The sequence below is a fragment of the Pollicipes pollicipes genome, unplaced genomic scaffold (assembly GCF_011947565.3).
Source record: "Pollicipes pollicipes isolate AB1234 unplaced genomic scaffold, Ppol_2.1 Scaffold_4740;HRSCAF=5597_pilon_pilon_pilon, whole genome shotgun sequence".
Taxonomy (NCBI): Eukaryota; Metazoa; Arthropoda; class Thecostraca; order Pollicipedomorpha; family Pollicipedidae; genus Pollicipes; species Pollicipes pollicipes.
The window spans coordinates 35,576,762-35,598,290 of record NW_023596545.1 but is presented as its reverse complement, the minus strand read 5'-3'; the positions used below and the strand labels follow the sequence as shown (position 1 = coordinate 35,598,290).

General features: G+C 62.8%; 1 protein-coding gene across 1 annotated transcript; it reads right to left on the bottom strand.

Moving 5' to 3' along the window:
• Positions 1-1,514: 1,514 nt before the first annotated feature.
• Positions 1,515-21,257, bottom strand: LOC119098285 (ubiquitin carboxyl-terminal hydrolase CYLD). The gene is made up of 15 exons (XM_037221206.1): positions 21,238-21,257; positions 19,438-19,528; positions 16,866-17,031; positions 14,460-14,709; positions 13,412-13,515; positions 12,723-12,871; positions 11,987-12,140; positions 10,485-10,650; positions 9,909-10,010; positions 6,652-6,746; positions 5,187-5,374; positions 4,793-4,901; positions 4,255-4,370; positions 3,500-3,719; positions 1,515-2,527 (listed from the first exon to the last, which is right to left on the bottom strand). The coding sequence occupies exons 2-15, from the start codon at positions 19,453-19,455 to the stop codon at positions 2,337-2,339; spliced, it is 2,028 nt and encodes a 675-aa protein (XP_037077101.1). The 5' UTR covers positions 19,456-19,528; positions 21,238-21,257; the 3' UTR covers positions 1,515-2,336.
• Positions 21,258-21,529: the final 272 nt, after the last annotated feature.

The window sequence follows — 21,529 nt, the reverse complement described above, 5'->3', positions numbered from 1 at the left end:
TATTGTGGTTCAAGCTAAACAAGCAAGTCACAAATTACCTCATATCACGATTTCAAGAACAGACGCCGGTGCGTGCCTGCCAGTGGCCCAGCGGGTCCGTGTTTCGACCAGCATCCATGGCTAGCGAGCATGCACCACAAAAGAACATAAAGGAATGCGTCTTGCGACATCACCACTGTATAAGATGCCGCAGAAACACTTCGCCGTAAGAGTTTCACTCACAACAACGTAAGCATTCAGGTTATCAAATATGCAGTCGCATCCAGCCGATATTGAAATACAATGGCGACAATAGGTCTGCTGCCGTCCGAAGGCAAAAAACCTAAGTGTCATTTTTAAGAAACAAAGTTATTCATATCATTCCACGTAGCTCAAAGAGCTACATCTCGAGATTTGAAATATACAATTTTGAAAACCTGCATTCAAAATATTTCGAATTGATTTTTTTCAACAACACAAGCCTGCTTAGTTTGCCGAGAAAAAAAACGCTTCTTAGCAATTTACCTGATGGCGCTTAGACTTGTTTGCCTCTGGACGGCGTTACGTCGTGCCATATCCCGCCGCTACCATCCGCACGATTGGTGGGTGCCACGCATTGGCACCGGTGCCTCGATGGACAGGCAGGCGTGCTGACGCGCGCAACGACCTACCCTGGCACACATCGGCACCCTTCCAACAGAGCGAAACACGCGACGACCACAGGTTCAGCTGCCAACACGATACCCTTGGGTACGTCTACAATTAAAACTGCTTCCTCCGACGGAACCCTGCTGTTGCTCACAGGGCGCACAACCTTTCGTCAGCTGAATACGCTCATCGCTCCAAAGCGAAGCCGATCGGGGAGTACATGACCGCCCCTCCGAGAGGACGAGGGGTCCCAGCGGCTGGACAGATCGCAGCTGAGCGAGTGAGACCGTCCTGGCAGATCTCCGCCCCTCTGAGGGGACGAGGGGTCCCAGCGGCTGGACAGATCGCAGCTGGGCGAGTGAGCTCACCACGGCTGATCTCCGCCCCTCCGAGGGGACGAGGGGTCCCAGCGGCTGGACAGATTGCAGCTGGGCGAGTGAGGCCACCCCGGCAGATCTAGCACCCCACCCCGGGCCTCTGGGCCTTTTCCTCCACCCCGCGATGGGACGCGCCGCTGCCGGACGGAGCAGCCCGCCACAGCGGGGAGCAGCGTGATCTAATAGACAACTTGGAGAACCCAGTGCAGATTCCTCCCTCCCCCCCCCCCCCATCCCTCTCCCCATCTCATGGCTGCAGCGCACCTGCTTTCTCCCACGCATCGTCACCTTCGCCTGCGCAGCCTACATGGCCCGGAACGAGGATGGGGCCGCGGCGGAGGCACGCTATGACGTCACCAGGTGCTGGTGTTCTGACTGCGCGGTAATTTATCACTAACCGGGGCATTGCGGTTCCAAACCAGCTGTTCTGCCTAGCTGGAGCCGCTCATCATGAATTCGCGACGTCAACGCGTTTTCTCGAACATCACACTACCATTTCTGGATATTTCTCTTCTACCCTGCTTGAACGAAAAACCTAAACCTCACGCATCTCACTTCGACATCTTTCCCGTCTCATGCAATCGCTGCAACTAACTCCCTCGTCTCACGTAGGTATCCCCCATGCGCCGGATTTTCCAGTGCCACGACGTGGAGCTGGGTCACACTACTTTTCCGGTCGGGTCTGCTCCCTGTTACGAACACTGTCACTGGCGTAACGTAACGGCCCCGGGCGTCATCACAGAACACCACATCGCCGCCTGATTGGTCCGCCGTGTCAACCCACGACTGATTCGGCGCACCACGAAGCCTTCCGAACACACTCCACGGCACCTCACCGCCATTCCGGCGAGGCGGTACCGCTGTCCGAACGGCAGAGCCACAACACAATCATCGGAGGGACCACGTCACTCCCGCGGGTCTACCGGCAGTCCACTGCCGCCGCTCTGTCGCGCTCTTGATCACATCCACTGCTCCATCTACTCGCCTTCGGCTGCCGTTCTATCGGTCTACCGCCCCACCGCACCGCCTCCAGTCTTCTTACTGGTGCATCAGGACGTCACAGTCTTGACGGAATCATCTACGGTCGTCGCAGAGTTCTACCGGTCTGCCGCTCCACCGTACCGCCTCCAGCATTGTTGCTGGTGCATCATGACGTCACGGCCTTGACGGAATCATCCACGGTCGTCGCAGAGTTCTACCGGTCTGCCGCTCCACCGCACCGCCTCCAGCCTTCTTACTGGTGCATCATGACGTCGCAGTCTTGACAGAATCATCCATGGCCGTCGCAGAGCTCTACCCGTCTGCCGCTCCACTGCATCGCCTCAAGTCTCCCTACCGGTACATCATGACGTCACGGCTCTGGTAGAAGCACATGTAGCCGTCGCAGAGGAGGCGGCGCGCGTGCTCGGGCAGACGCTTGTCGTCGGTGACGGCCAGCAGGCCGCGCCGGCCGTCTTCAGTCAGCCAGCGCGGCAGGTCCGGCACGCGCACCACCTCCGGAATGTTGTAGCCGTGCGCTTCGCCTGTGAACAACGCCAACGCCGATCACCACACGGCCGGACGATGCGGGCCGGTAACCACACGGCCGGTCACACGGCCGGGCGGCGCGGGCCGATCACCGCACGGCCGGTCACACGGCCGGGCGGCGCGGGCCGGTCACACGCCCGGACGGCGCGGGCCGATCACCACACCGCCGGACGATGCGGGCCGATCACCACACGGCCGGTCACACGGCCGGGCGGCGCGGGCCGATCACCACACGGCCGGTCACCACACGGCCAGGCGGCGCGGGCCGGTCACACAGCCGGCGGCGCGGACCGGTCACCACACGGCCGGGCGGCATGGGCCGGTCACACAGCCGGGCGGCGCGGGCCGGTCACACGGCCGGGCGGCGCAGGCCGGTCACCACACGGCCGGGTGGCATGGGCCGGTCACACGGCCGGCGGCGCGGGCCGGTCACCACACGGCCGGGCGGCACGGGTGAGCCGTGCAGCCCGACGCAGGGACGTGCACAAACGCCGGTGGTGACGTGGTCAAGGGTCGGACATGTTGGGCAGCAGTCGCTGTGTGGGATCATGGAAGGTACGCCTTTTGTTTAGCAGGCTTATGTGTAACGGCAATTCTGGGAAAAGGGCATGCCGGCCGGCTGTCGTCCATTGCTACTGAACCACACATACACTAACACCGCAAATGCAAATAACCACAACATGGAGGGCGCAACAAGCGGCCATCAATCTTGTTTTGTCGATATATCAGTAATGAGGCCTACTTATGCAATATGTAATTGCTTGACAACGGCGCTACTGCTGGCACGTCCCTGGGCTGGCAATTTCTCGACCATGCTCCTCTGCCCCCCCCCCCCTCCCACACACACACAGGGACCCACGGGTCGCTCGGACGGGACCACACCCTCCGCCTCCTCCCTACGGCGTCCCCACGTCGTCTCCACCGACCCCACCCACCCACAGCGCCGCCGCCGCCAGCTAGACGCCCACCTTTCCGGTCCGCCATCGAATCGAAGAAGACCCAGGAGGCGTCCGGGCCGTGGCCAGACTTGGTGAAGGTGACGTAGTGCGACGTGTGGATGCAGACCACGGCGAACAGCTCGAGGTAGCTGCGCGGGATGTGCGCGTGGTCGCGCAGCTCGGTGAATTGGCGCGGCACCTTCAGCGGGTGGCGTGGCGCATGCGAGGCGCGGCTCTGGTGGCTGTGCGACTGCAGAACAGGTCACGGCCAGGGGTCAGGGCCAACATCGGTCGGGGTCGGGGTCGGGGTCGGGGTCGGGGGTCGGGGTCGGGGTCGCGGCTACAACCCCCGGCCTTACGAGTGTCCAGGACACTACGTTCACGGGGCAATCTGCCTGACTGGAGGCGCGACAATGAGCCACTTTATCGGCAGCACACCGAGATTAAGCACGACATGGAATTCAGTCTGATTCCCGCTTGTATCTCTCCACCGTCGCAATTGGTAGTGACGGCATCGTCAGTGTAGTCGAGAGCAATGCCATGCAATGCTTATGGATTAGTCACAAGCCTCAGCGAGAAAACAATCGCCGTATGTCACTGAACTATCGGGATCGTGAGCTGCAATGTAAGCGGGGCGACGCCGTCCACAGATGACGCCAGGGCACAGGCTGTCAGCTGGGGCCGCGGCGACGCCGTCCACAGATAACGCCAGAGCATAGGCTGTCAGCTGTGGTCGCGGCGACGCCGTCCGCGTCCCGGCACCAGGACCGGCGGCGGCCGCGTACCGTGGCGTTGCACTTGGAGCAGAAGGCCGTGGTCATGAGGCCCAGGCCGCCCTGGTCGAAGCACTCCTTGCACTCCCACTCGGCCAGCCGGCCGCACACGAAACACTGCCGCGGCGCTGAAACACGGCAGACGGCGGGCCGCTGAGCGCGGCGCGACGGACCGGCCGCCGCGCGGGGGGCAGGGGCACGACCTGACGACTGTGGCAGCGATCCGCCGACGGCTGCGGCGTACGCAGCAAAGGCGAAGACCCGGCTGGTGATGATTTTCAGAGAGATGGTTAAATATTAAGCGCAAGACCCAAACGCATTTAAGCGGTGAAATGCATTCCCCACGTGTCGGCAAACTTGGACAAGTATGAGCTCTACATTTTTCTAACCGCGAAGTTCGCCGCCAATGCTCCGGCAAACAAGACTAGCACCGTGACAATTCATACCTCACCATCCTCAAACTGCACGTGAAAACCTAGACTGCGGCTGAAGCCGTCCACGCCCTGGACGGGGCCTCGGCCGGCCGGCTACAAGCCGTACATTCACTCACAGTTCTCTATGACGTCGGTCACGTCCAGCACCATGCTTGGCAAGATGCGCGAGTACATCTTGTAGTCCTTGCCGAAGCGCGGCATTTGGACGATCAGGCAGGAGGGGATCTGGTGGCCAGAGACAGACGCCACTGCGGGTCATGCACCGGCGGCGGCAGATACAACACCGGCCTCTGCGCAGCTCTGCGGACGTCCGCACAGTACACTTCAGAGCAAACCGACATGCCTGGTTCACCACGCCGTGCAGAATGACTGCCTACTCGTATAGAAGCCGGCGGCAGGGAAGTCGCAGCGGAAAATCGATAATCCGTTTCACCAAGTCCGACCCCCCCCCCCCCTCCATTTCCGAGCGGCGTCGACTCGAGTGACGCGCCTGCGGGCGCCGCTGCTGACCTCCTTCAGCTTGATGTCGCCGCTGATGAAGCTCTGGTCGAAGAGCTGCTGCACGCTGGGCAGGATGAGCCGGTCGTCGCGCTCCACGATCAGCTGGTACAGGTAGCTCTCCTGGCCGGACGAGTACTTGAGGAACGGCTCGGCGTGCAGCATCTGCGCCAGCAGCGACTGCAGGAACTCCTCCGGGTCTGCGGCGGAGCGGCGCCGGGTCAGGCCGGGGCGCTGCACCGCCGCGGGCGGCGGACCACCGCCGGCGCGGGTCTGGCTGGAGCATTCCTGCTCCACGCGCAGCCGAGCGAGATAGCATGGACACGCGCGGCCGCGCGTGATAGAATGGAAGCATACGGCCGATGATGACGACGGTTGAGGCTCAAGTGCGCGCCGGCGAACTCGCGGCCAAGCGCGAGCCAGCGGCGGCTTCGACTGGGCGATCGTGTCACGCGATGGTGACACAAACATTGGTGAGAAACAGCAACAATGGAGCACACCAACCAGTTCTGGGACGCAAAAGTCAAAGGCTTACCACACCAGCCACACAGGCTGGCTTTGACGTGCGCATGGCACCTGACAACGGCGATCAGCAAGCGCACCAACAGAACCTGAACGACAGCGGGACCATTCAACATCACACCCGAGCACTCGGCCCCTATAGTTGCCCCGGCAGAGCGCCGCCCGTGTCCTCGGCTGTGTAGAACCGGGACACAACGCCCGGCGACACCGCCCTAGTCCTCGGCTGTCCAGAGCCGGGACACAGAGCCGGGTGGCGCCGCCCGCGTCCTCGGCTGTCCAGGGCAGGGACACAGCGCCGGGCGACGCCGCCCGTGTCCTCGGCTGTGTAGAACCGGGACACAGGGCCGGGCGACGCCGCCCGTGTCCTCGGCTGTATAGAGCCGGGCCACAGCGCCGGGCGACGCCGCCCGTGTCCTCGGCTGTATAGAGCAGGGACACAGCGCCCGGCGCCGCCACCCGTGTCCTCGGCTGTGTAGAGCAGGGACACACCGTCCGGCGGCGCCGCCCGTGTCCTCGGCCGTGTAGAGCAGGGACACAGCGCTGGGCGGCGCCGCCCGTGTCCTCGGCCGTGTAGAGCAGGGACACAGCGCCGGGCGGCGCCGCCCGTGTCCTCGGCCGTGTAGAGCAAGGACACACCGTCCGGCGGCGCCGCCCGTGTCCTCGGCCGTGTAGAGCAGGGACACAGCGCCGGGCGCCGCCGCCCGTGTCCTCGGCCGTGTAGAGCAGGGACACAGCGCCGGGCGGCGCCGCCCGTGTCCTCGGCCGTGTAGAGCAGGGACACAGCGCCGGGCGACGCCGCCCGTGTCCTCGGCTGTCCAGAGCAGGGACACAGCGCTGGGCGGCGCCGCCCGTGTCCCCGGCCGTGTAGAGCAGGGACACAGCACCGGGCGACGCCGCCCGTGTCCTCGGCTGTCCAGAGCAGGGACACGGCGCCGGGCGTCGCCAAGCCGCTCACCTTTCTCCTCGGAGGTGAGGCCGCGCACCGAGCTGAGCGTCTCCAGCATCTGCCGCAGCTTCATCACCCGATCGGCGCGCACGTACATGGCCGACCTGACGGACACACGGGCCGCACAGAAAGGTCAGACTCCGGCAGACGTCTGGCGCTGGGGAGGGTCGGGGAACGCGGCGCACCTCACGGAAGGGTCACACTCCGACACAGAGGGGCAACGGGGAGGAGGTGGGCGGCGGACCTCACGGAGGGGTCACACTCCGACACTGAGGACCGACGGGGAGAAGGTGGGCGGCGGACCTCACGGAGGGGTCACACTCCGACACTGAGGACCGACGGGGAGAAGGTGGGCGGCGGACCTCACGGAGGGGTCACACTCCGACACTGAGGGCCGACGGGGAGAAGGTGGGCGGCGGACCTCACGGAGGGGTCACACTCCGACACTGAGGGCCGACGGGGAGAAGGTGGGCGGCGGACCTCACGGAGGGGTCACACTCCGACACTGAGGGCCGACGGGGAGAAGGTGGGCGGCGGACCTCACGGAGGGGTCACACTCCGACACTGAGGGGCAACGGGGAGGAGGTGGGCGGCGGACCTCACGGAGGGGTCACACTCCGACACTGAGGGGCAACGGGGAGAAGGTGGGCGGCGGACCTCACGGAGGGGTCACACTCCGACACTGAGGACCGACGGGGAGAAGGTGGGCGGCGGACCTCACGGAGGGGTCACACTCCGACACTGAGGGGCGACGGGGAGAAGGTGGGCGGCGAACCTCACGGAGGGGTCACACTCCGACACTGAGGACCGACGGGGAGAAGGTGGGCGGCGCACCTCACGGAGGGGTCACACTCCGACACTGAGGACCGACGGGGAGAAGGTGGGCGGCGGACCTCCCGGAAGGGTCACACTCCGACACTGAGGACCGACGGGGAGAAGGTGGGCGGCGCACCTCACGGAAGGGTCACACTCCGACACTGAGGGGCAACGGGGAGGAGGTGGGCGGCGGACCTCACGGAGGGGTCACACTCCGACACTGAGGACCGACGGGGAGAAGGTGGGCGGCGGACCTCACGGAGGGGTCACACTCCGACACTGAGGGCCGACGGGGAGAAGGTGGGCGGCGGACCTCACGGGGGGGTCACACTCCGACACTGAGGGCCGACGGGGAGAAGGTGGGCGGCGGACCTCACGGAGGGGTCACACTCCGACACTGAGGGCCGACGGGGAGAAGGTGGGCGGCGGACCTCACGGAGGGGTCACACTCCGACACTGAGGACCGACGGGGAGAAGGTGGGCGGCGAACCTCACGGAGGGGTCACACTCCGCCACTGAGGACCGACGGGGAGAAGGTGGGCGGCGCACCTCACGGAGGGGTCACACTCCGACACTGAGGACCGACGGGGAGAAGGTGGGCGGCGGACCTCCCGGAGGGGTCACACTCCGACACTGAGGGGCGACGGGGAGAAGGTGGGCGGCGAACCTCACGGAGGGGTCACACTCCGACACTGAGGGCCGACGGGGAGAAGGTGGGCGGCGGACCTCACGGAGGGGTCACACTCCGACACTGAGGGGCGACGGGGAGAAGGTGGGCGGCGGACCTCACGGAGGGGTCACACTCCGACACTGAGGACCGACGGGGAGAAGGTGGGCGGCGGACCTCCCGGAGGGGTCACACTCCGACACTGAGGGGCGACGGGGAGAAGGTGGGCGGCGGACCTCACGGAGGGGTCACACTCCGACACTGAGGACCGACGGGGAGAAGGTGGGCGGCGGACCTCACGGAGGGGTCACACTCCGACACTGAGGGGCGACGGGGAGAAGGTGGGCGGCGAACCTCCCGGAGGGGTCACACTCCGACACTGAGGGGCGACGGGGAGAAGGTGGGCGGCGGACCTCACGGAGGGGTCACACTCCGACACTGAGGGGCGACGGGGAGAAGGTGGGCGGCGGACCTCACGGAGGGGTCACACTCCGGCACTGAGGACCGACGGGGAGATGGTGGGCGGCGGACCTCACGGAGGGGTCACACTCCGACACTGAGGACCGACGGGGAGAAGGTGGGCGGCGGACCTCACGGAGGGGTCACACTCCGACACTGAGGGGCGACGGGGAGAAGGTGGGCGGCGAACCTCCCGGAGGGGTCACACTCCGACACTGAGGGGCGACGGGGAGAAGGTGGGCGGCGGACCTCCCGGAGGGGTCACACTCCGACACTGAGGGGCGACGGGGAGAAGGTGGGCGGCGGACCTCCCGGAGGGGTCACACTCCGACACTGAGGGGCGACGGGGAGAAGGTGGGCGGCGCACCTCACGGAGGGGTCACACTCCGACACTGAGGGGCGACGGGGAGAAGGTGGGCGGCGGACCTCACGGAGGGGTCACACTCCGACACTGAGGGGCGACGGGAGAGGTGGGCCGCGAACCTCTCGGATGCCATCACCACCGAGTGACAGGCATCGGAGCCGAACAGCTGCAGGGGATCCGCGCAGCCACGCTGCTTCGGGCCGGTGGTCACGAACTGACAGCATCATGCATCACGTACCTAGGCAACCAAACCGAGCTTCAGATCACGCGAGTTATACTTGATTCTCAGTTAAAAAAAAGATACTTGCAAGCCTATGGAACTTGTGCTCCACAAGTCGTAGCTCGGAATCGATTTGCCACGCACATACAATTCTCAGCAGCATCAAAGCGTGATAATATCACAGCCATCCAAAACTGGGCGAAGGACAAACCGAACCCGTCACGCCCATGCAATCAATCAGCCAATTTAACAGTCCCCACGTGGAACAGGACGGCAAAACGAGGCCAACTGAATTCGAGCCGAGAGCAGCTGCACGTTCGCTCCACTTCCCGCCGGCGCCGTGCACAAGTATGCGTGACACGCGTGACAGCGTGCGCACGCGAGCGGCAGCATCCGCGGCTCTCACGCGACAGCTGCGCGCGTGACGGCACGCGCACAACTCGGCGGCGGCTCGCCGTCACCAGCCGCCAGACGGCGACCAGTCACAAAAACACGCCCGTGACGAGCGCAAAATGGTGCGTGGCCACGGGCCGCCGCCGCCACGGGCCGCGCGTCATCTGGCGGCGGCAGCGACGCTTCAGCTGGCGCCCCGCTCCGGCCGACTGGGTCAGCGGCGCTTCAGCTGGCGCCCCGCTCCGGCCGGCTGGGTCAGCGGCGCGCGCCGTCAGCCGCGGACGCCGTCCCGGCGGGCGGCGGCCGTCGGCGCCGGCGCGGCCAGCGCGTGCGGCCGAGCAACGCACCTCAGCGGGTTGACGATCTCCTCCTTGAGCAGGCGCTGCACCTCGCTGTACTCGGGTATGTCGCCGGGCCGCTTCGGCCGGTGCAGCAGGCTGTCCAGCACGCTGCGAAGACCGGCAGCGCCGGCGCGTCACCGCTCGTGCCGTGGACAAGCGATGCGCGGCGAGCAACACAGCATTCCGCTGGCTTTACCGCATGCCGCGGCCTTCATCACATAAAACGTCTGCTTTACGGCGTCAAGTGTTAAATAATGTGGCAGGGCATTCGTTACAGCTCGGCATGCATGGGGTCACCGTTCGCGACGTCCACAGATCCATTACTCCTTTATTTGAAGGGCCTGTTACAATCAGTGCTTTGGGGGTTTCGGAATTAAAGGGGATATGAACCACCCAAAAGTGTTCTGGGCGCAAAGATATCAAATGACCAAGGAGTTTCCGAGCTAAACGGCGTCTCTGGACGTACCTAGTTCCTAAATTATTTTTGGTTCACTGGGTAGGACTTACCGATTGATTGCGACTCGAAAATTATCGTACTATTGGTAGACCGCGTATAGTTTTCTCAACACATCTGAAACTTACGGCGTGAAGGCGAACATGGAGAACAGGGTGGCGTCCAAGTAACATGAGTTCAGATGGCCCTGGATGCCTTTCAGCTTGCCGCAGAGCTTCTTTAGTTCCTCGGTAGATGTCACTGAGATCGGTGCTACATTGCCTGTTATCACAGGGCATTCCACACTCCCGAACGCTGAAATAAACAATGCTTAATTAAAACACACAATGGCACATGCACGGAGCCGAATACAGTGTGGTCCTGGAACGTGCTACCGAAGAGTATCATCACATACAGGGACGTGTAACCGTCTAGCAACAAGCCCGCATTGAAATACATCGAACGTAGGCCATTCAAGTCACGTACAGCACTGTCGCATACTTTGCGAGAGGCCTTGAAAAAAAAATCAGCTTTAACTAACCAGATGCACTCTAATGCAAGCCTTGGGTTCTTGAGGAACGCATGATTCCATACGCCGCATTCCTGGCCTCTGTTCTGCCGCAGCATTAAAAGCATCGCATTTCACATGTCCACGAACCCATCTGACCCCGGTTACAACCTGACGCAAGGCACGTGTCAACAGCAGCGAGGCCAGCCTGTGACAATGCTGGGGAGGGGGGAGGGGGGCAGCCACCGTCGCGGACTGCAGCCAGGCCCAGGCCGGTCGGCCGGCGCCGCCCAAAGCCGACGCTTCACTAACACCGACTAGCCCCAGTGTTGGACGAGATTTAGCCCGATGTCACCCCTCAGGCAACGCGGTACAGGCTGGCCGGTCACTGTGTTCGATATCGGCCCAGGCTGCCCGGGGTCTGCACGATGGCTTCATTGCTACCCAGGGAATGATGTCTCAAAAAAATCCGACTCGAGGGACATGAGCACCCATGCTGTACGTTTTGAGATTCCATCACAGGTACCATTCTTCGCTGCACCAGGTTCTGCTGCGTCGCCTTACGGTGTTTTAGAATGCAATACATCAAACGCTTCCGGAAAATCCCAAAATACGTCTTTGTAGTGCGGCCCTCCGTGTCCTGTAGACGTTTCCGATGTTGGGTGAACGCGGCAAGGTGATATTTATAGCGTGAAATATGCCCATGATCTGTTCGACGGGGGCTCCAAGAGGCAGCACTGAGCTGTGAGCTGATCACCGACACGCAAGCCACCGATCCAGCGATACGTTATCAGATACAGCTCCAATTAGCGCAGCCAGGCGAGCCGCACGCCCCGTCCGCATTACGGCCGCCTCCCCCCCCCCCCCCCCCTCACCCTGCACGCATTGCACCGCAACAGAGCGACCCGCTCTGCTGCACCCCGGCTGCATCAGGCGGGATCAACCTCCTCCCCCGCATCGCGGCGCTGCGGTGATAACAATGGGTGGGGCGTTTGGAGGGCGAAAGGGCACAGCGCACCACCGCCCCACTCTGTTGGCCGCGCGTCCGCGACCCTGGCCGCCGTGCGGCCCTCGTCGCTGTGCCGGCGCCGCGGCCGCAGCCTCTCCGCCGTCGCCGGCGGCCGCTGCGGCGTGCCTCCGTACCGTTGGCGTCGGGCGCCTCCTGGCCGAGGTCGAGGAAGCGCCTGTCCCGGCCGCAGTCGGCCAGCGGCACGAACAGCGCCTTGCCCGGCTGACAGCTGAAGTAGCGCACGCCGTTGAAGCAGCCGTCGCCGCCGCTCACCGTGTCGTCGTCCTCCTGCGGCGGGCGCGGGGTGCGTGACGAGGCGGCGGGGAGGGGAGAGGCGCGGGTCGAGGACACACACCCTGCACTGGCTGCGAAACTCCAGCTCCTCTGCGCCAAACGGCACGAGTGCGAACACTTGGGTTTCCTGCGGCTTCCTCCCGTAAAGAGCGCCCCGACCGTTGCCCCCTCCCCCCCCCCCCCCCCCCCCGGGGGCTTGACCCCCTGATGACGATGGAGATTCAGGTTTAAAGCCACTTCAGCTGCTTGGTTTTACGGTGCCCGCAACTCACATATCACTGAGCAAAGGAGATAATAATTGCCAGATGTTAACGGAGTAGGTAATAGGGAACGTGCCACATAGCAAGGAAGATAATCCATACTACAACATAATAGTGCATATATAACACAAAACAGAGGACTTTACCGGCTTAGCCGCAAGACAAGCCCTCTTCGCGAACGAAAGAGTACATGACAAAGACACTGATGTCCACAAAGACTCATACGGCACGCCCAACGTTCGGCAAACCATTGGGCACAAGACGCGGGGCCGTGGGTGGCGCGGCGGCCGCGGCGGGCGCCGGCAGCGGGCCGTACCATCTCGACGCCAGCCACCTGAAGGCGCTTGGTGTCGCCCTTCACGCGTCCCACCCAGCGCACGACGCCGTACTGCGGCAGGCCCTGAATGTCGACCTCGACGGCCGAGCCCACAGACACCTCGGCGTCCGTCCAGGCCGGCTCGCCGTCTGCCGGACGGGTCGGAGGGAGGTCAGTGACGCGGCGGGTGAGGTGGCCGCCGCCGGCAGCCGGCCGGGAGGTCAGTGGCGCGGTGAGGCGGCGGGGTGAGACGACCGCCGCCGGCTACCGGCCGGGAGGTCAGTGGCGCGGTGAGGCGGCGGGTGAGACGACCGCCGCCGGCTACCGGCCGGGAGGTCAGTGGCGCGGTGAGGCGGCGGGGTGAGACGACCGCCGCCGGCAGCCATTTGGGACTGGTGGGTGAGATTACAAGTCGCCCGCAAACGCTGCCGTCGTCACGGACGTCATGTTTCCAATTACCCTGAGTTCTGAAAACATCGACGGCTAAACACGCCTACTTTTGGAGGTTTTGGGACAATGCCAATGTCATAATTGCAATCCTCATACACCACCAATGTGGACAGGCAAACATCAAAGCCTAACCACTATATACCTCACAGCAGAAGGCTTCGATGCTCTCCCGACCTGAACACCTCCTATCCCACCCCGACCTATCCCTCCCTCGCTCCCTCGCTCCCTCGCTCCCTCACCTCTGAGTCCGTCGACAGGCGATGCGTCCGGGCTGGGGCTGGCCAGCAGCTTGTCCTTGCGCCGGTGGCGGCGCCGGTCGCCGGCGGGCACTGTCTGCGCGTTGCTGAGGTCGGCCAGCGGCAGCAGTCGACGCGGCCGGCCGCCACTCTCGGCCGACGCCCGCTGCGGCTTCGACTGCCCGCCAGCGGTCACCGGTCAGCCGACAGCGGTCCACGGACCGGGGTCGGGGGGGGGGGGGGGTTCAGCGCGGGGACAGGCCGGGTCGAGGCGCACAAACATCGCCATCGACCAGAGGGAGACAGGGCGAGCCGGCGGTCTACGAACCAGTACGTGCCCTGAATCTAAAGCCATCCACGTGGGTCTTTGCTAACACAGCTGTTTACGAGACAAATACGACGGGGCGCCATGCATGACAGATGCATGACAGAGTGCAGTGCGCATGGCCGGTGGGTCGCAGCGCGCAACATACGGGGGCGGAGACGGCGGCGCGGCGTTGGAACCAGACATGTCGCGGCGACAGCCCGGCGCCGCATCAACAGCGCAGGGAACACGCATGAACGAGCAAGCCACGGAACCCTTTCCACCATGACGCATTGCCATCTTGCCAAGCCGTCCCCGCAGTCCAATTAGCCGCCAGCGTCACAAGACACATCAGGTTTGGGTGGGTTTAAATCTTATTTAAATCAGCCGGTTCACTGAGGAAAGACGATCCATTTTCCCGGCGGCGGCTGGCTACCCTGACAAGTTTCCTGAGCCGACTGCGCCGACGGCGGTGCCGTGCAGATAGATCACGCGGCTGCGGGCGCCGGAGGAAGCCCGACATTTCCTCCGGCCTGGATCGGACCGGCGCCTGCCGCGCCGCCCCAGAAGCACAGCACAAGGGGATCGTGCCTAAAGCCCCGGCGGAAAAACCCGCTACCCGACGCTGCCAAACGAACGGACGGCACGTCACGTGCGGTCCTGCCGCCGGCACCAGCTGGCAGGCGGCCGCTCGCGCCCGGGCCGACTCAGAACCCCGCCCCGCCGGAGCGGCCTGCCGAGGCGCGCCCACGCACCTGCAGCTGAGAGTCGCGCTCGTCCGCCAGCCGGGCGAGGCTGGGCGGCGCGCTGCCCGCCACCAGCTGCTCGTACGCCATGCGGTGGAAGGGCGGCAGGTGGCGGAGGTCGTCGGTGAACTCGTGGCCGCGCACGGTCGCCGGCGCCAGCTCCTCCTCATCCGAGGTGTGCAGCTCCAGGTTGCGGCGCGGCGCGGCGGCCGGCGCCGCCCGGCCGCGCGAGCCCTCCACCAGCGCCGTCGCTGTCGACAGGGCGCCAGGTCACGTCACGTCACGCGGCTCGACGGTGGCCATCGCCGCGCGGTGATCGGCGGTGATCGTCTAGGCATGTCAGCGGCATGGTCAGTGGTGGCGCCTCGCTCCGCCGCGAACCCCAAAAGCAGCCCTGATCATCCGGTCACCCCGTCACTGCCTGCGAAGCACAGCAGTCGGGGGACTGAGCTGCGGCGCTGGAAACGGATCCCACCTCCGCACAGCGCCGCGTCACGACCGCCAAGAGCGGCCGACTCAAGTTTGTAATCACGTGGGGAGGGAAACTATTAAAATCGATGGAACGCGTCCATATCATACAACTAGGCAAAAACCTGTCCCAGCCAAATAATCATACAGCTGTCTGTCATTCAAACAGAACGAAAACGATCGCAGCCTTTCCCTGAATAAGCTCCATGCTATCTCCATATCCCCCGCTTCGCATCGAGCCCTCACTACGCTCTTCTCTTCGCCTGTACTGGCGCTGGATCGCACGTGCTACATCGGCGGTGTCGGCGCCACAGCCCGGCCACGCAACTCCCATACACGGCTTGACTTCCGGCCCTGCTCTTCCATCCGCCCGGCCGCCGTCCGGCCGCCGCCCGGCCGCCGCCGCCCGGCCGCCGCCGCCGGGCCGGCCGGCACACAGCAGAGGGCCGGGGCGGCGCACAGCAGAGGGCCGGGGCGGCGCGGCATCTGCCTCCAATGGCACCATTCGGCGAGCGGCGGCCGGCCGCGCCGCCGTCTAACTGTGGTCGCCATCAGTGCCGGCCGGCCGCGCGCCCCTGCTCGCCGCGCGGCCGGCCGCCGCATGACAAACAGCGGCACTCGCGGCCGAATTTGGCGCGGTGCGCCACCGCTCCGCTGCGACTACACCGGCCGTGCTTGGCTGCTGCAAGGCACACATCTGGTCGCTTTGCGAAGGGGTTTGTCTATTATTCGCCGCCTACGTACGACGCATGGCGTGTGGCTGTCACTGTTGACACTTAATACCGCGTCACTATCGCTGTTTGCAACGACCTCTTTCATGGACGGCGGCATGAATCATTTCCTCCAATGACGTGGGAATACGTCATCGCCAAGCACGGCTTGTTGCGTCAAACTGCTCACCACCCACGTCGTCTCAACGCGGCGATGCTTTTACCCGAGGCCGTTAACCAAACCCGTACGACAGACTTGTCTTTATCTTTGGCACGGGTACAAAACTACAACGTGACCGTCCGTGACAAAGCCTCCCACTCGTTCTCGGGCAGCGCACTCGTTTTAGTAAGACTGAAACCCATCGCAGCTGCCATTGCTGCCCGCAAGCCCAGCATTCTGATCGCACGTCTGTCGAGGCGACGCCTCAAATGTGACGTCGTGTAGTTCGGCGGCCGACCCACCGTGCCTTTGTCTAATGTGAGCCGGCTGCGTGCGCCGCTCGGGCCGTCATACTGGGAACACCGCGCAGCAGTCTGAGTCATGGCCTTACCCTAATGGGTTATGACGCACAATCCAAACAAGTTCAGAAACTCTCGCCTACCAACACACAGGTGCAGCGTGTCCTAATCGTTGATGGCGTGGAGGTAAAAAACAACGTAAAAACGCCGAGGTTTTGTAGCCAGCGCACAAGTGTGCGGAGTACACGCGAAACACTGCGATGATTGTGGGTCCAACAGCAGTTCGCCCAATCCTCCGGCAGGTTTAGAGGGGCACTGGACGCCGCAGCGGCATGCTGAGGGTCGACAGCGTGGCAGCGAGGTCCTGGGAAGATCCAGGCGGGGCACATCCCGCACTCCCCACCGGGGCTGTTACCGGCCCGGGTACCTCTCCCCCTCCCCCTCTCCCGACGAGCTGACACGGGCTGGCCAGCGCGCCAGGCTCGGTTCGCGCCTGATCACTGTCGTCGAGGCGCCCTTTCAGCGCATGACCACTGTCGTTGAGGCGCCCTCCCCCCCCCCCCCCCCCTCCCCTCCAGCGTCTGACCATTGTGGTCGAGGCGACCTCCGAACCGGGCCGTGCTTAGGCTGGATGTGGTCGGGACTGGGCCGGGCCTAGGCAGGATGTGGTCGGGACTGGAGCGGGCGGGGAGAGCCGAGCATTCGAGTTCGGTGGACTGAGCCGGGTCGGACGCGAGCCGGGCGCGGGCGTGGCAGCGTGCTCCTCTCACCAGGCACGCCGATCTCGGAGGAGGCGGCAGGGCCGCCCGGCGCCGGCAGCTCCAGGTCCTCGGCGCGCATCAGGCCGTTGATGGGCACGATGGAAGCGTGGTTCAGCTTGGCGGCGAACAGGCGGTGGCCGCGGTAGCAGCCGTTCCCGGAGCCGACCGGATTGTCCTGCGGCGGCGGGGCGGGTCAGGTCAGGTCAGGTCAAACCAGCAGTCCAGGTCAAATACGCCGCCGTAGCCCAGACGGGGATATTGCGACGCATTCCCGAACGGCCAGCACTAAGTTAGGCGCGGCGCTTACTGGATACGACCTATGGAAGATGTCATCACATTGCCGGTATCTGATGCGCGCGAGTGTTCCCATCCAGGCAGTGGAAGGTTACACGGAGGTCGAACTAGTCCGGACCAGAGCTCGCCGCCCACACACGCATGTGCAGCAGCGACACACACCCGAGCCGCACCAACACGCAAACGGCTGTGGGTGACACGCCAGACCAGGAGAACTGGAAGAGCCGCCAAGCTAGGGAGGGTTCATAACCATTTTTCGGCTATTGTTTTCGAGTCACCACTAAATGCAACCAACGTCGAACCTCGGGAGAGTTACGGGGTTGTCCCAACCCCAGCCCCGTCCCGCGCCCCTGCGCCAGACATACGACCTGCGCAACGGCCGCAATCAGAGCGTAGGGCCGGCCGGCGGTGCAACACCGGCCGCACCACAACCCTCGGCCGATAGCACCTCGCCGCCACGAGACGGTGACGACAGAAAGCATCGCACTTCAAGTCGTGAGTCACGCCTGCGCCGCTGCAGCCGCCCGCTTCGTTGGGCCAGACCCGCGGCGGCTGTTAACCCCGTAGCCGACAACGGCGCCGATGTGTTACGGGTCGAGTCGTGACACCCTCGCGACGGCACGAAGCCGCCACCCTCACAGCGTCACGGAATCTCAGCCCGCCCTCCCGGGACACCCTCCCGGCTCCCACATTTTCGGTCCGGTGACCAGGGGTGCGCCCAGTGAGCCGGCGTGCGGCGTGATGGCCGATCTCCCGGCGCATTCGCACGAGACTGGCGCAGTGACGCCGCGTCCTGCACCGCCACCGTCGCGCCCAGCTCGTCGCCTCCCCTGTCGGCCCAGCACGTACGCTCCAGCGCAGCGTCTCGTGTGACCCCCTTCACGTGTGGTGGGGGGGGGGGGCATCCATGTCTGTCGCGAACGGGTCGGCGAGCTCGAGAGCGCTGGCCGCCAACCAGCGGAGGCTGGTCTGCTTCAGAGCTCGGCGCCAGGGCGCGCGGCCGCTGCGGCCGGCGGGAGACGATACACACTCGCCACCAGGACCTGGTTCCTCATTGGCTTACGACTTACGCCCCGCCCATTGAGATGGTGTCGCGGACACACACCCATGAAGAATGTCCTTAATTCCAAAATGGGCGCGAGTACAATCAGCTGATTGGACTAGACGGAGACACGCGGTGCGCAAGAACGACGCACCCGAATGTTATTCCAATTAACAGTTATTGGCGACTTCTGTATTCTAAAGACATGACTCTTGATCGCATTAACCACATGCGACCGATACCTGCCCATTTGCCGGACATTCGAGAACGTCAACAGCGCACGGGCCGTTACTAAGCGTCGCTATGTCAGCAGCGACAACTTTGAACTGGATCTGGGATCCCATGAGATTCAACGGTAGTTTAGTCGAACAGATGCTGCGTTCTACAAAGCCCATCTGTCAGCTGCTTACAGGATCCGAGCATCTCAGAAATTTCCCCAACAATTTATCAAATGGACCCGGGTTCTAGGAAAACTGGATTCCAGAGGAAAATGCCCAACAAAACGAGTAGCAATGTTTGCTTATGAAGGAAGGTTATGAAAGGAAAACTGGCACGGATTACGTTGAGAGCCATCAAGCAGTGCCCGTAACAGATTTTTCTTGTCGGGGAACAGCACGACGAGGTTATTATCATCTGGTTACTCCCGTGTAGCCCAAATGAATTCTATACTTTGGAAGTTATAGGCCAGCCACAACGCTCCAAAGCCCGAGGATCCTGGACAATTTTGTGACAAAATTAAATTTACATTTAAACTTTGGGACTTAAAAACGGTTAAAAGAACTCCACCGGTTGACGTGAGAGTGATGAAACTGAATGCTTCAACGAAATGGACTTCCCAAGATGCTATGATAAACCTTCGAATGAATCATGCACCCTGAACACCATTCCACAGAACAGATTTTGTATCTTAGATAGCTATTCAACAAAAATTGGCAGAGAACCCATCACCCGAAATGACTCTTCAGTGAAATAACATAATGAATACGCGATATCTCGAAACACATGGTATGGGCGCAACATGACGTCAGAAATAGGCGCGTCCTAAAACCCCAATCACCACCATGAAACACATGGTACCCCAGAACTCAAAGTTCGAATGGCGAGGCCCACTTCTGAAGCCCACGCACGTGTGTCTGCGCAACGCTGAAACGAGCGACGACTCCGGTGCGCGAGCCGGGATTCCCCAGCGCTCGCCACCGCACCGCGGCGGTGACCGCGGGGGAGCGGGCCGGACCGGGTACTTACGAACTCGACGCCCACCATCCAGTCCCTGCCGCCGTCCTCGGCTGGCAGCTTGCCGATCCAGCCGACGACACCCGGCTCCGGTCCGACGTCACTGCGGCCGCGCATCAGGTCAGGTCAGGTCAGGTCAGGTCAGGTCAGGTCAGGTCAGGCCAGGTCAGAACAGATCAGATCAGGTCAGTTGAGCTCAGGTGGGATAGCTTAAACACGGTCAGGTAGCTTCTGAGTGGTCAATTCCGATGTGATCAATTTAGGCTCACATCCACGTGAGCTATGTCACAATTAGGAGGGGCAAACCATGCCGGGTTCATGTAAACCAGGTCGAGTTTGATCTGGTCTGCGTAAGTCAGGTAAGCCTTGGTTGGATCAAGCATCGTCAGAGGGCTCCCCATAAGGCCACAACATGCTGCCAAGAAGTCGGTCAACAAAGAAGAGCTGTGGATTACATCCCATAGCACGAAGGCGGTCACCACGACCGGAGGTCAGCTCAAGTCAAGTAAGGCACGGATTAATCGAGACCGCGTCAGATCAGAGAGGGTCAGGCTCAGGTCAGATCAGAGTGAGTCAGGCTCAGGTCAGATCAGAGTGGATCAGACTCACGTCAGATTGAAGCTACGACCAGGTCGGATCAGAGTGGGTCAGGTTCAGATCAAATCAGAGTGGGTCACGGCCAGGTCAAATCAGAGTGGGTCAGGGCCAGGTCAGATCAGGTTCACTGATGTCACACCAGGTTGGCGGGACCCAGGGTACGGACAATGTCCGTTACAAAACAAATGAACAAAGTAGAGGTGTTTAAGCTAGGTCGTCCACGTTACATGACCTTATACCAAGCAATGCTGTCAAGTTCACAAGCACCATGCCCAATCCGGTCGGCTCATTTCACGTGGGGCATCATGGGTCATGATGGATCATGGGTCAGCATGGGTCATCTCCAGCCAGGCGCCACACAGCTGTAGCCAGTGTCGCGTCCGCGCCAGTGTCACACCGGCACGGAAACGTCCCAGCGCAGACGGAGCGAGGCCTGGCCGCGGTCACCGGCGCCCAGCACGGACCGCTGTCGGGGCGGAGCGGTTCGGGGCGACCCGGACCACGCCACTCCCCACCGACCGCCGCGCAGCGCCGCTGCAGCGCCGGCACGCCCATGTGGGAGGACCCCAGCCCGAGCGCGGGTTCCGGTCCAGGCAGACATCCCCCGCAGGCTGAATTGATCATGAAAGCAATCCAACAGCGCCCACATGAAACGCTGTGTAGTCGGAATTCACAAGTTACTGTACCATCTGGGGACAAACTAGCTTTAGCCAAGTCCGCCATCCACCGTCAGTGGCAATTTGCTTACAAGGATTTTGCAAATACTCAGGGACAGACAACCGCGCGGCGCTTTCTCGTGCGTCATGGTCGTGGCGGTCAAAAGTGTTCAGCAGTCGTCTCCGTTTGTCGGGGGTGAGATCACTTTACCGTCGACGCCCAATTACGTGCTTTTGTTCGCCAGAAAATCAGGACGAACGGTGAGCATTGCACCCGGATTTATGGAGAAATTCTCTATCGCGACGCAGAACAAGTCTGCAAGACAAAAATGCCCCAGTACGTATGAATCATGTATCCAATAAATACAAGCTTTATTAGCACACTAAGAGTCCACGGATCACGACGCGGACCATTCAACGCGCCCGCGAGCGCGTGACGGACCGGCCCCAGGAACGCCTATGACCCACTCGGCGGAGATTCTCCCCCCCGTCGGACGTCTCCGTGGCCGCGTGGGGGGTGGGGGTGGAAAGGGCGGGGAGGCGATAGCTCGCAGCTCACCTGATCCAGCACACTCTGTCGCCCACCCCGCAGCGGCAGACTGGCCGCCACCTCCGGTGGCACGCGGTACACATCCCCCGCGGCCGGGACGGCCGACTCCACCGGCACCCGCGGCTCTGTGGCAGGTACGGCACGTCAGCGCAGGGTTACGGGGTCTCCAACAGACACGCACGCACGCACACACGCAGATATACGTATATATGTACACACCACACACACACACACACACACACACACACACACACATATATATATATATATATATATATTATATATATATATATATATATAT